Source organism: Trichogramma pretiosum, unplaced genomic scaffold (genome assembly GCF_000599845.2).
Source record: "Trichogramma pretiosum strain Unisexual culture from Peru unplaced genomic scaffold, Tpre_2.0 scaffold16, whole genome shotgun sequence".
NCBI lineage: Eukaryota > Metazoa > Arthropoda > Insecta > Hymenoptera > Trichogrammatidae > Trichogramma > Trichogramma pretiosum.
Window position 1 is genome coordinate 2,307,955 of NW_019641647.1, and position 14,314 is coordinate 2,322,268.

The 14,314-nt window shown below is 35.1% G+C and overlaps 2 protein-coding genes across 4 annotated transcripts; one reads left to right on the plus strand and one right to left on the minus strand.

Annotated features, from left to right (window-relative positions):
• Window positions 1-585: 585 nt before the first annotated feature.
• On the minus strand, window positions 586-12,839 carry LOC106659349 (phosphatidylinositol 4-phosphate 3-kinase C2 domain-containing subunit beta). Of its 3 annotated transcripts, XM_023459850.1 has the most exons (26): window positions 12,730-12,839; window positions 11,972-12,054; window positions 11,393-11,646; window positions 11,108-11,314; window positions 10,805-11,033; window positions 10,345-10,386; window positions 9,458-9,794; window positions 8,736-8,965; window positions 8,546-8,654; window positions 8,303-8,464; window positions 8,002-8,231; window positions 7,840-7,939; window positions 7,342-7,761; window positions 7,066-7,270; window positions 6,829-6,996; window positions 6,506-6,766; window positions 6,015-6,429; window positions 5,787-5,933; window positions 5,456-5,704; window positions 4,951-5,387; window positions 4,723-4,879; window positions 4,127-4,362; window positions 3,763-3,963; window positions 1,892-2,088; window positions 1,523-1,770; window positions 586-1,446 (listed from the first exon to the last, which is right to left on the minus strand). In XM_023459850.1, exons 3-26 carry the CDS (start codon window positions 11,644-11,646, stop codon window positions 1,276-1,278), a joined length of 5,412 nt encoding a protein of 1,803 aa, XP_023315618.1. In that variant the 5' UTR covers window positions 11,972-12,054; window positions 12,730-12,839; the 3' UTR covers window positions 586-1,275. The 3 variants fall into 3 exon arrangements, with proteins under 3 accessions (XP_023315618.1, XP_014237353.1, XP_014237354.1); XM_014381867.2 differs by lacking the exon at window positions 12,730-12,839 and having other exon boundaries at window positions 8,736-8,950; window positions 11,972-12,157; XM_014381868.2 differs by lacking the exons at window positions 10,345-10,386; window positions 12,730-12,839 and having other exon boundaries at window positions 11,972-12,157.
• On the plus strand, window positions 2,145-3,729 carry LOC106659350. Its single transcript, XM_014381869.2, has 2 exons — window positions 2,145-2,466; window positions 3,001-3,729. Exon 2 carries the CDS (start codon window positions 3,016-3,018, stop codon window positions 3,325-3,327), a length of 312 nt encoding a protein of 103 aa, XP_014237355.1. The 5' UTR covers window positions 2,145-2,466; window positions 3,001-3,015; the 3' UTR covers window positions 3,328-3,729.
• Window positions 12,840-14,314: the final 1,475 nt, after the last annotated feature.

Genomic DNA, 14,314 nt, shown 5'->3' on the forward strand with positions numbered 1-14,314 from the left:
AGCTCGCAAATCGAGTTTTGTGCCTAGACTGCTACTGGACATACTCGCTGTGCGCCGCTGGGGCTGCTTAGACACGCTTCGATTGACATTTTAGCAACGAGCAAAATCGTTGTCAACTTTGAGAATGTTCTTTTATACGGCAACAGATCGAAATACGGTAGGTTGGAACGTGTTTCCGGCTTCGATCACTGAGACAATGCTGCCCAGTTTCCGGAAACGTCTGCAATTTCCATCTCAATGAGTCTAGTATCTCGATACAATAATAGATTATTAAGCAACGTTGAAAGTTTAATGAAATCTTGATCATTTTGAAATCACAAAGTAATTGTTAAAATAAAAATATCTATCGGTAAAGTTTAATTATCAATACCAGAAAAAAATTAAAAACCCTCCTCTATAAATTATGGTACTTTAAAAGTAATATTTACAATCAAAGATCAAAAAATGAAGCTGCTCTTGCCAAAATTACACCTAATTATAACTTATATTTTATATTAATTATTATTATTGTTTGGGAACTGAAAAAATAAGACTTCGAACAATATGAATAAATTATATAAATAAATATAATATATAATTCACGTATAATTTTGATAATACACAGATTTTTTATTTCAATTAAAGCTATATTAATAAAAATTATGATAATATTTTGGTATCATGGCGTGTATACTTTTGGACATTATTCATTTGTGTATAAGCTGTAATATGAATCTGAGAGAAAAACGTCGCGATTTTTGAAACGCATAATCATTAAGATTCGCCTAACAGCGGTGAAAAATCCATTCATGATATAAAAATTTATGTACAATTCATTATTGACAAAAACCCAATAATAAAACGACTCATTAAAAAATTGAAGCATCTCCGATGTACATGATAAAATATTATAATGTACCTTCCAATGAACTGTTTAAAAACCGTTATCACAAGCAACAAGTCTAATTTTTTCTTCATTCTCACATCTCATTCATCTGTATACTGCATTCGCTAGTGTTACTTAATACATATATTAAAGTATAAATCGCGTGTATTGAGGGTCATGAGTTGAGTATATAAAACATCATTTTCCAAATCTACAATTACGATGATTTTAAATTATTTCTCCGGCGCTGGTAATTATGTTCTTTAAATGTTTTATTATTTGTGCACAATAGTTCATTCATCATAAAGAGAAATTTAGTCATTTACGAAACATTTTACCACAGCCTTGTATAAAAAAAACGAGTCATTTGGGTTAAAAAGTGAATATCGCCTTAATCATGCCATTATGCATTAGACACCATTAAGTGGAAACCATTCAACGATTTCATGGGCTAAATTTATTTTAGCAAGTGGCAGACGAATTCCCCCTAAAAATTCATTCTCTTGGAGCGTGTCGTGATTCCATATCGTCGCTTCTAACGTTCTATCCTTAATGACGTCTATGGGCATACGATACTCCAACTTTAACAGAAAAAATTCACGTTATCAATAATCATCTCTAAAAAAAGATTAAAATATTTACTGTGTTAAAACTTACTGATTCCATAAAAGAGGGATGACAATTTTTTTTCACAACTTTAGTTTTTCTTTTTGTCACCTTAGTCGGATCTGGTTTGAGGTAAACTTTGACATATGTATTTGGCTCCTGACCATTGGCCACCTTGGGCAATCCCCGGGCGTGGTACACCATGACACTGAGAGTACCCCGAGTATAATGGAGAGACAATTTGATTTGGCCAGCCTGTACATTTTCACGCAACTTTTTCTCTGCCCACCAATTTCCTACTACAATTTTAAATTATATTCATATTATTATATCTTTCGTGTAAAAAATATATTTAAATATCGTAGATCATTGTAATCGGGTATGCATGTATATTTCTACAAATACATGCACAATATATACCTTTAACTTTTCTCAGATGTATATCAGCATTTTGTTGATCTCTCAAGAGTGGATGGAAAAATGTGTACACCAGATCGCTTTGAGAAATTTCCGGTGCCATTTTAAATAAACTGACGAGAAACTTTTCGATGTCCACTCGTCTCTTTTCCGCAACTTGCTTAATGTTTGATCTGCCAACGCTCATACCACTGGATAAACTGCAAAGTAAAAATCGGATATAACATTTTACTCAGTGAACAAGAATTGTGGCGTGCATAATTAAAATTATTCATTGATATTTGTTCATAACAATTGAAATGAGTTCTCACTTCCCCTACGTATATATACTTGATAAGATACATTTTATCAGATTAGATAAAAAGAAATTATAAGACGTTATGGAGGTACTATACAAATTACCAGTCAAAAGGGGACCTGCATTGAAAGTAGCCTGTGTTTATCATTTAGTTGTTAAAAAAGTTACCAAATAGAAGAATGACTGTATTGAGTGAACAGTTTATGCTTCAAACGTAAATTTGATGGACGCATTAAAGAATATATAAGGATTTCGTGGCAGAGTGTGTTTTAGAAGGCATGTACGCATAAATTATAATGTTGTTATTAAAAATTGAAAATAAATTGTAGACAATTTTATAAAATTTTGAGAAGCCAAAAACACGCACACTTAGTTCTATTGCGTTTTCATTTAATAATAAATTAAACTGCCAGAAATTAACTAAAAATTTGAAATTAAGGATTGAAAGTAGCAAATTTTGACTGAGTAAAATTTGTTCGTGAAAACCAAGCATAAAATATCTATGATGTTTGCAATAAAATAATAGTAAGTACGCGACAAAGAGTTCAGCATATCGAAATGTATGAAATTAATACCGCATGACGCATTCAAATTATCTATATGTGCCTACAAAGTAAACAGTGTAGAATACGAGGCTTTCTAAGAAAAATTACCTCAATAGAAATATTTGATTTAACAAGTTTTTAAATTATAAATAGTTTTTTATGAAAAATAATTAAAATTTTATTTCTACTTTTTGGTTATCATTTATTTATCAAAATTCGTTAGATGTGAAAATTTGAAGATTTTCAAATTGAGATTTTTATGTTCAAAGCTCTCACAATTGAAAATGGGCCTATCATGTGGCAAGGAAAGTTTTAATGTGGATAAAAGCACAAAATTCACATCTCAATCACAAGGATTTTATCGAAGTTTTGAAAATCTAAGCTACTGGGACCGTGTTAATCCCATAAATGGAAAAAAAACGGTACAACAGCTCGATGAAGAGAGCGATAGCGTGGCGTCAGCGTCGACCATACCCGTGAACGGTAGTAATGGTGCAAAGAATAATTTGTCACTGGTAGATAGCAAGGATAACAACGACGAAGACGAGATAAAACAAGCAAACGACAGCGTGATCGAAGAATACAAGGAGAAGTGACGTTTTTAGACAATTTCACAGATATATTTATCGGTCTTCACAGCGATTGATGCGCTAAACGTGATATTGAGCACAGTCAATTGATCAATAAAATCAAAACTTTTTTATGCCTTTTCTAATAACGAAAATTATAAAATTCACTCGAGACCAATAGTAATGATAGGAAAAGATTAAATTGCACAGGTAGTAAGTACGATTATATAATTAAACTAAATAATTAATCGAAACTTGTATGCATGCTCGCAAAATGTTGCCAAAAGCTAATCGCACGACAAATTAGTTGTATCAAAATCGATAACACTTGAGCAAACAATCACGAGAAAAGTAACATTTATATTATTATTATTATTATTATTATTATTGTTATTATTATTATTATTATTATTACTATTATTATTATTATTATTAAAGTATATATACACAAGGCTAACATACCTGGCCACTTTGGCTAAAGGAAAATGAATGCACAGCTTTTGATAGAATTCACAGAATTCTTTATACGATCTGAAGAGATAGGTGGGATCGGTTTGGCCTTTACGCTGTATTTTCAATATGTACATGTAATACTTTTCTGGATCGTATCTCTTTTGGTAACCGTGAACTTGAACTTGAGTTAACTGACCTTCTTGTTGCATTCTAGAAAAAAAGGTATTTCATTTAAAATTAGAATTAACTTTTTACAAAGAAAAAAGTATTTTTATCGATCAATTTAATTTCTGTATGTTCGAAGTTGAACGATATTCAAAAATAAATTCTAAAATGAAAGACTACTTCAGTGTTATCATTTTTATTCACTCACGTGTAAGTGCGGGGAATGAAGGACAATAACTCTCCCTCGCTATGATCACCACTGAATCTCAACTGAGCTAAATTGTGTAAGAAAAAGTTGAACTGCGTGAACCAACTCTTTAGCGACGACTCGATCATTCGAGCAAAAGTTGCCGCAGCCTCCGGATTCGTTTGTCCCGGCAGCAGTGCCTTCTGGACGTAACTAACTGCGTCCATGGTAACACCACCGATACCCGACGATGTCATCTGCGAATCGTCGTTCGTTTGATAATTATTCATACATCCGCGAAAGTGCGGTTTTTCTGATTGTATCGACATTTTATATAATACTAATGTTTCTGTGTAATAATTAAACTTAATTTCTGCAACTTTGAATTTGAAAGACTGACTCAAGCGAGAATGATGTTGCATAGAGAATGAAAACAAACATTCACAGTCGCCTGTGATATGCTGTATCCGTGGGAGATAAAAAAACATTGATAGTAAATTAATCTATTTATTTCCGTTTTTAGATACTTCTTGTTTGTAGGGATTTTTTCTCCGCGATATCATGAGTGAAATAAGCTGGGAAATCACATTTAGTGCTTGATTGTAATCGACACTTACCAAGCCAAATAAATGAAGGATCAAGTTTCCGTGCTTTCTGACAATATTAAAGGCTTGGCAGCAGAGTTCGACGAAATTATGAAATTTGGCTGAAGGTTTATCTCCGCCGTTGATTACATAAGCCATATCCGATGTTAGCACAAAGGGAGTCCGGTCTCTAAAAAAATGATTAAGATATATTACAAACACTAGCTGAATAAACCGCGAAAATGTATAAATTTTGACTACCTTTTAAAGTTACCAAACATTTGAGCGTCTCCCAAAAACTTGCCGAAATCGATATGAAACAAATGTCCAGAGGTTTTGAGCATAATATTGTCATTGTGCCTATCACAGATACCTAAAATGTATGTGACTACACTGTAGCCAGCACACGACGCAGTGAAATTCTCTACCGCTCGTTCATATTCGAGCTCGGACGGATTGTGTTTGGCTAGCCATTCGGCAATAGGCCGATCTTTGAACGAACCGGTAAGTCCAAATTCAACTTGAATTTTTCGAAGTGTCTCAGCATTGGTTACCATTTCGATCATGCCGCGTTTGTAACCTGTCGGTACGCAGGCAAAGGTGACCATTTTCAAGTCGAGGCCTTCTTTTAACCAGAGCTTATCCATTATACGAACCATCTGAATAGTGAGCATATCCTGCTGCAAATCGTCGCCAACCTGCAAAATATTTTTTATGATAATTAAATTAAAATTACTTTATCATTCAAGACTTTGATGATAAAAACCTTAAAAATTGCTGGACTAATGTCTTTATCACAACCAATAAAGTTGATTTTAAGAGGTAAAGTGAACGATGGGAAATATGAGCAAGTTTGAATATTGATTCCAACTACTTGTCGACTCGGTGACAAAGGTAAGCAAGTTCCTTCTTCTTCTATAAGTTGAGAGTGAATATTTTGTAAACCCAGTTTCAGCGCTTCCAGCCGTAGAGATTCTTTAATAGTTTTAATGTTCTCAGCTACTTCGTGTAAATTCTTTAAAATATTATATCATTATTTTTTTGATTGCATATTCATATTAGAATAAAAATCGATTGATGTGGTACAATGTATTTACCTTTACAAGGAATTGTTGAGCTAAAAAACTATTACGTAAAGCATCCCCTATTACAGCTAATAGAGCACGTAGCATTAATTGTAATCGTCGATGATATCTTGCTAAACTTAAACTCTTATCATCTTGAGAAGACGATTCGGGAGTATTCTGTGAAAAAAGAGCAGATCTGCTAATCATTCAAATCAGTAAAATTAAGAGACAAACAAATTTTATGAAAAAATAATTTACTTGAGGATTGTGCCCGGGTAAAGCTTGGTTTAGCAACCAATAAATGTGGTGGGCAACTCTTGGCGATACTAAGGCTCTTTCTAGCAAAAATTTTGCTAATGGAGATGCCTCATAAGTTTCATGTTTCAGAGCTTGAAGCAACTGAGGTAAATAATCGACAAGCTCGTCATTGCTTAATTCCTTTATTCTACTAACTGCCATTTCTCTAACTTGCATATCGGGGAAACAGGGCAAGAGTAATTGCAATGCTTGAACAGGCGGTAAAGGAGTCCAAACACGCAACGAAGCATGTAAATCCGGTAAGCATGCCCAGTCCCAGCTGTGAGCAGCTAAAAGTACTTTTGGTAAAGCCTCTGGCTTCTCATGTAAATAATGTCTTTTTTCCCATAATATTTCTCTTTCTTCTATTGGTGGTCTATACACATGTTGGAATTTATATTTAAACATACTCTATTATTTATTTAAAAATTAACGCACAAATAATTAAGTACCTAGAAAACGTGTCTTGTTCTGTGATGTAAGATAACAACTCTTGAGTATTTTGATCTAAAGATCTAAAATCTAAAGTTTCGATGTCGTGATCTCTCAATTCCAAAGGAAACATTACTTTACCACCGTAGTCAGGTAATTCTAAACTAATAATAGGATGTGTATCACCGTGAGGATGGATACCTGGCGCAGGTGCTGGACCCAAACGCTTATCCGCGGCAGCTGGCCATAACGATAAAAAGAAACTGCCTTGACTCATAACACTAAATAAAAAGTTGCATTAATATAGGTGTTAATGAATCTTGGAGAAAATTTTTATTAATACCCGTCAAAATCGAAAAATTGCATTGCACCCCATCCAAGTTCCTCTTTTTCCATTGAGCACGAGGCATTAGATTCGTGTTCTTCCGGTTGCACAGTACGACCATAAACCACAAGTACTAAACGGGCTTCTCGAGGTACTTGACACACACTTGTACCACGAAATTCAAGCCTATAAAAAATTTGTTCAATTTTTAATATAAAATTTTATTTCTTCCAAGTGTTTCTAGAGTTTTATTACCAAGAATTGAATAAAATTTTCGGATAAAAGTTTGAGTTTGAAGTAGTCATGGGCTCCGACAACACAGGATTACCCACAGGTCTAGTACCGTGAAAAATTTGTGCTGCAACAATGTAGTCATCGTGCTTCCAAGACGCAGGAATTCTGTGTATTGCACCAACACGCACCAAAACTGTATCTATCACTTGTGATGATACTAAGCTATCTATAATTTATTTAATCAAACATTATTTAATCTGCATAAAAGTTAATGATTTGTAGATCCTCGCCACTTACTCGTTGGATAATCGCCCCGACTGCTTATTTGAAAATCGACTCTAAAAGCATGACAATAAGTCTCAACGAGATCTTGTACAGCATCCCTTATCTTATTACAATGGGACGAAATGACGTCTGGAAATTTCGTCCTGAGCGTAACAACCGAGTAATCACCGTCTTCGTCTAAAATCTCAGGCTTCTTGCATTCAATTTTCGATGCATGAACCTGCGGAAGAAACTTGCAGCATGCGTTAACAAAATTATCCACAGCTTCAGTAATCTCGTAAGTTTCCACACTGCCCATTAATGCGCAAACGGCTTTTACCGCTTGGACTACCCCCCGAGGTTGGAGCTGTGTAAGAAGACCCGAACCATGACTCGCTGTGGCTAATTGACTCGCCGTGGTTTCGACGCGCTCCATTTCTTTTTCTACGGTTTCTAACAATTAAATAAATATAAAATTAGTTTTCAAATAATAATTCTAATTGTTTGATCAATAAATCAGTTTTACTTTACCCAATAAAATAAGTAACGTATCGTAAGAAATGGGTTGTGCTGGTTCTTGCGGTAGTAAATCTTCCAGCTTTAGGCACTGATCCCGATTGTCATCTTGCAACTAAAAAAATTATAGTTGCTAAATATTTTGTCTTTAGGAAAAAAATGCAATAATATACTGACTGTTCTAGCGATTGATTTCTTCATTTGTACTTTGGTTTCTATCGCAAATTCAATGTCTTTTTCTAATTTAATGCATTGATGAACGTATTCGTATTGTGAGAGTATTGTATTTGGAGCTAAGTACTCGGCCAGACCCCAAACTCGTAAACAAAATTGATCTGCATTCACTGTATTTTCATCTTCCAAAGAACAAGCCACATTCAATATTACATGTTCTACGCTGCAAGTTACTGAAAAACACAAAAATGTAATGCAATTTTGAATGTATAATAGATTACTCATATGTTGAGGAATCACTTACCATCACAAGTGAAAGATATAGATTGTACAGTATCTACTGAATTTTTCAGCATTTTAGGATGTACTATCAACTTGACACTTGTGTTTTCTGGATAAGTGCTCTCCATAATAGTGCTTACAATGTGACCTATGTTGGTGCTTGGATCATTGAATGGAAATTCACCTTATAATGTAAAACAGTTAGATTAATAATAAACGTCTTTTTTGTGCCTGTTTCAAAAACATCCAATAAGTGGGTACAAACCTCTAACAGATTTGACCATTTTGTGAAAAGCCAGAAGATCCGGATCGTGAAGTGAAGCTCTCGTTTTTGTCACTTGAACATTTTCGTACAAACGTGTTTGTCGCTTTTGCTATAATGTAAAAAAAAATTAATTGCCTGAAAATTGAAGAATAATAACGTCAAAAAAAGTATTACTTAATGCAAAACTCACTCGTCTATCCAAAGAGGTTTTCCTTCTTTCAATCGTGTTCCAAGCGGATGAATTCCTTGGTGGCAGCGGCGGCGGCGCCGCCGGTGACGCGGCTGGCGATTTCGCCGATTTGTCGACCGCCGCATAAACCGGATCCGAATTAACCGTCTCGCTCGTGCTGTACATATAGTCAAACGGATCGAACGGATCGTACACAGATCCCTCCATCCGCGAATCTGAATGCAAGAAATCTTGATTATAGTCGTATGTGAAATAACACATTGTCCATAATGATTTAAATGAACTCAGACGTGGCATAATTAAATATTAGAAAGTATTTCTTAATACTATACAAACACATCTGAATAGTACAAATTCAAAGAGGCCTTGCGCATTTAAAATGAAATTAAATGATAATTTTTTTTTCCAATGATAAAGTATACTAACATTTTTATTTCACGATAAGATTTTTTTTAAATGAGGACGGGCTTAGATTCTTAAATTTAGGAAAACGAAAAAATCATTCTGATTTTTAAGTACAATAAGATAAGAGAAAAGCAGAGCTTGCGCATAAAACGAAATCAATTATCTAAAGAAAATCTCATCTTATACAATGCCAGTTGATGCGTAATATGCATTCGAGAACTTATTTACGTGTATTTCCGCGTACCATAATTATACTTATGAATACAATAAATTTAATTAGGAAAAAATAACGGAAAAAGATACAAAGAATAACTTACCATCATTACATCCTTTCAAACAAGCGTAATCACTTTCCTCGCTTCTTTCCAAGAGTGGATCGAATGCCTCGAGCACGCTTACTCTGACATTAGTCCGATCTTCCAAGTGTTCGAACGCGGTCAAGTCAATCAGATTACTATTTGCTTTTTTTTCAATGACCTTGAGAACTGATAATTGATTATTGTCGTCCGTCTGTTGCGGTCCATACGTTAGTGCAGGTACTGCGTTGTTACTCAATACTGGAGTGGTGGCTGTTACTGACGGAACTGCTGCTACTGCTGCCGATGCTGATCCTGCTGTAATTGCTGGACGGTAGGCTGTTGGCAAAGGCGGTATCTGAAAATGTATTTTTTTTCACGTCGCATAAATAACGCCGATTTCTTAATATAAGGTCTACTGTTAAAAAAGGTCAATCAATGAAACGATTATTGTAATGGTATATATTATTTAAATCTATTTTATGATGCACGTATCTGAATGAGACTGTATGTTTATTTTATGTAGTGTCGGACCTAATTGCAATATTTGCATCATCCAAAAGTTGTTTATGTTATGCAAGCTTATACCAATAACGTTACGATTTTTAAGCAGATTTCAACCCTCATGTAATCTTGTTTCCGAATAAAATATCACTTCTGGTGAGATAGTGTTATGTGGAGACAAGCAAATCAATACATGAATATGAACATATCACAATTTATATTACAACTGTTTCATCAGCTATTTTGTAAATATTCTTTTGACAAGATGAAACATAAAATTAAACTTGAAACTAAAGGTGAGTATTTCATAAGCATGAAAAATATTTGGTTTATAAACAAATTTAAAACTATGTAAAACTAGCTTTTATGAACTTCATAATAACACAAGGCAACTAATTTGATACCTGAAGAATATAAGTTCTAAACATGTATGGATTCCAGGTAGGCTGGAATAGAAAAGTAAAATTGTATAAAATTGTATAGATTTTTTAAATTTCTTTTAAAAAATTAATGATCACACAATTGCTCATTAAAAAAAAAGTAATTTATATATTTTAAAAAGTTTAGAAGGTTAATTTAGAAAAGTTATATTAAATATAACTTCTTTTCTTGTATTGATCAATGAAATTATGTGCACCCTATTTATAACATAATCCTAAATATTAAAATTAGAAAAATATCTTTAATACAATTTGGTATGGTCTTTCGATTACATAAGTCATAAAAAACTTCTTCAAGTGTAATAATGTTATAGTACAGCTTTGGGTGCATATAATTAAAATTGATTAAATTAGTCCATAAAAGTTCAAAAAGTATGGCTTTTATACCATTTATGTGTTGTGATAATAAATTATTAACATTTACCTGTGGAATGATATCTGGTATATTACTAACTACTCTTGACATAATTGATCCTGCAACTGGAGTACCTGGTGTACATGGTGCAGTAGAACATTTTGGTCCAGGTAAAGGTGGCGCATTATTATACCTAAAGTCTTGATATGCAGCTGCTGAGCTGTTACTTCGTGAAACTCTTGAATTTTTCCTCAATAGTGCAGGATGAGTCTCCCACTTTGGCTCAACTTTTGTTTTTCTATATAGTATAATGCACAAGTTATATTGTTTCAATGAACAATATTTTACATACTAATTTAAATAATTACATACAAAGGCAATGGTGGTGGAGCCGTACAATACTCTGTCAAACTATCTTGCTTAACAGGACTGGTAAAATTAATTAAATCAGCTGATTGAGCCTGATTTGATGAGTTTCTACGTGTTGGAATTGGAGGTGGCTGCAGCTGTACAATCATTGCATTTCTTGACTGATTTGAATTACTACCAGGTCGAGGCCGACTTCTTAGTTGCAATTTACTTTAAATGAAAAAATGAGTTATAATAAAAATTTATAAAACTTTTTTTAATCTAACATTAAATGATAGTTCTACTTACTTATCATTAACAGGTGCATCATTCTCTGAACTGTTACCACCAGTGACAGAGACAGTACACTGACTACTATAGCTATCATGTTCATGGCCATTGTTGGATGACTGAAGTTGTTGTTGTTGTTTTTGTATGCGAAATTTTTCTAATGCCAAGCTCTCTAAGCTGAGGGCCTGAGCACGCTCCAGATCTTCCTGGAACTGTCGATCATAGTCAATCACCGCAGCTCTCTGATTTGAATTTCTGTTGTAGTTTGACATCTGAAGAAATAATAATTATTTATGCATGATGAGCCTAATAATCTTGTTGTGTTGAAATTGTACCCTTTGCACAAGTGAAAACAGAATTATTTATACAAAAAAAGAATGTGTGTTTATCATTTTGCAAGAAAATAAACAAACTTTACTTGTTTGAGAACAAGAAGCTGGAGTTAATAGAAGCAAAATAGGAATAAATAAAAATGAAAGGAGTCACTGGCAATGTCTTAATATCGTTCTCTCATATATATGCACATGATACGTGTTATCCACGCACGCACTTCCTTGCAATTAATTTTCGGACGCGTATATGCGTTTTCATGCTTACCCTGAAAGCATCGTCGTCGCTGCGTCAATAAGGCACCTTCGATGACAATCGTGGCCTCTGCTTGTATCTTTTACCAAGATCCACTGAAAAATATAGGAACCGTTATAGAGTTTCACCGCGTCGTCGAATAATCGCCAACACTACTACTAGTGCATGACATCTCGTCGTCGTTGTTGCCTCTCAGTTTCTTTCTCTCTCTCTCTCTTTCGTTTTCTTTCTTTCTCGCTCACTCACTACTTTTTCTCTGTCTCTCTCCGTCTCTCTTTATGTATATATAGATATATATCTATATATATAAAATTTACAGTTGCACAATAGAGCTCGCGAGATCCGAGCTGAAATGCTGCAGTTGCACAAATCAGAGGTAGAACTGTTTTTACAATTAATTTCTGAAGGGACTGTATAGGTCGCACACACACATATAAATATACGTATTCAGTGGCATACGACAAAGGTAGAGGCATTAGTAGAGTGTGATAAGCAGGCCGCTTGCTTATATTAGGATATACTCATGTATTGTGCAGACTCCTTTCTCCGAAGGAGACTTTGAGCGAACCGCTATACCTATATGTATAAAATGTATTCCACGTCGCCCACGCATTCCATCTTGCTTATCATATAGGCATAGGAATTTGCATTCACGCACTAGTGAATGAGGGGTATGCGGCAAACGCTCGAATCTGAATGAAGCGTAAGAGATGTCACGGCTCACAAGCTCGGGCATGTGTTGTCGTAGTCTGCTCCGCGTTCATATTTACCTTCGGATTCGGAGAGATATACAATTACTATGCGTTGCCAGCTCTTTAATTCTGAACTGATCAAGCGAATTGCCTTTAGTTATATTTGGTCGCGAGTTCTTGTAGAGTTGATGATTCAATTTCATATTTGATGAGAGTAACCGTCGAATCATTTAATTATTCTTCCATCCGAATGTGACTCATTCAAGGATTCTACGTAAAATAATAAAAAATAATGGACAACTGCAGAAAAAAATCCAAAACACTGATCTCTGGTATTGTTTTTATTAGCTGATTGGAAATATTATCGTCAATTGACATATTTTTGCATTTCGTTAGTTATTATAATTCACAAGCACAGCACAGTTACTCGTAACCAATAATCAAGTTCCTTTTTCTTTCGTTCGATGATAATGTCGATTTTCCTCGTATCAACGGTAACACGATAGCAATTGCTCGGCAAATACGATAGTTGCCGCAAGTCTGCAACGACTGTTCGCTAGTGTCATCTATTTCGATTTTCAAACATAGTCTCATGCGAAGATGCGAATAATAAACATTTCGAGAATTGAACAAATAAATACTTTATTCTATAAATAAATTAATATCAAAATTCTTTTTAATATTCAAAAATGTTCAAGAGAGGGATTTTTTACCAAATAAATGAGCTTAAAGAAAATTTCGAACGCAAGTTCATTCAAATTAGTTCAGCAAAGCTGATATGTAAAATAATGAGAGATAATAATAAAATGTGAGTTTGCACAATTCGTTAGTAAGAAAATTAATGAAAAAAAAATCACTGAATCGAACAAAAGTCCAAATACATGGAGCTTAAGTCGCGCTCGACAATAGCTTGCTCGACTCTGCCTTGTGACTTTTTCGCTTACGACGAGTAGAGGGTATAGCATGCGATTGCATTGCACGATGTATATGTAAACAGGGAAACGCATCTAAGGAAGTCTCGAAGTATACGCAGGAGGGCCCGCGCGCGCCTATTTAGCGTGCGCTGCGCTTTATTACGCGCTCACACTCTCACAACATCATGCTCGTTGCAAGTGATGCACATTACCTACGTAAGTACATCTTGTGTGTGTGTGTGTGTGTGCAATGTAGCATAGCGCTTACTTGTACAAAGCTCAGAGGCAGGAACAGCAGTAGCGGCCCGAGTGAGAAAGAGATAGAGAATAACACGCAAGTAACGCCGTAAAGCATCTACTAATGCATACAGAGGTTATAAGTCTGTCTCGTTCTTTCGCACGAGCGACAATCGAGCGAACTACGTTGAGCTGCTGCGCGCGCGACGACACGTCGGGCGCCATTTTGAGGTACGAACGTAGTTCCTCGTTGTGTGCCCACTACTCCGAATCTTGTACTACGAGTTGGAGTGACGGGCCGCGAGATAGATAGTGTAGTAGCGCCCCAACGAATACATACATCGAGACCGAGTGAAGTGCATATTAACGCAGGCACACACCAATACAGACTCGCCGTTGGAGCTGCTACTCCGCGCGCTTCTCTCTCTCTCTCTCTCTCTCTCTTTCCCACACGAGCCGCGTTCGAATTCGCGCCCCCGTACCTATCGCAGCAGCAGCAACAGCAGCAGCAC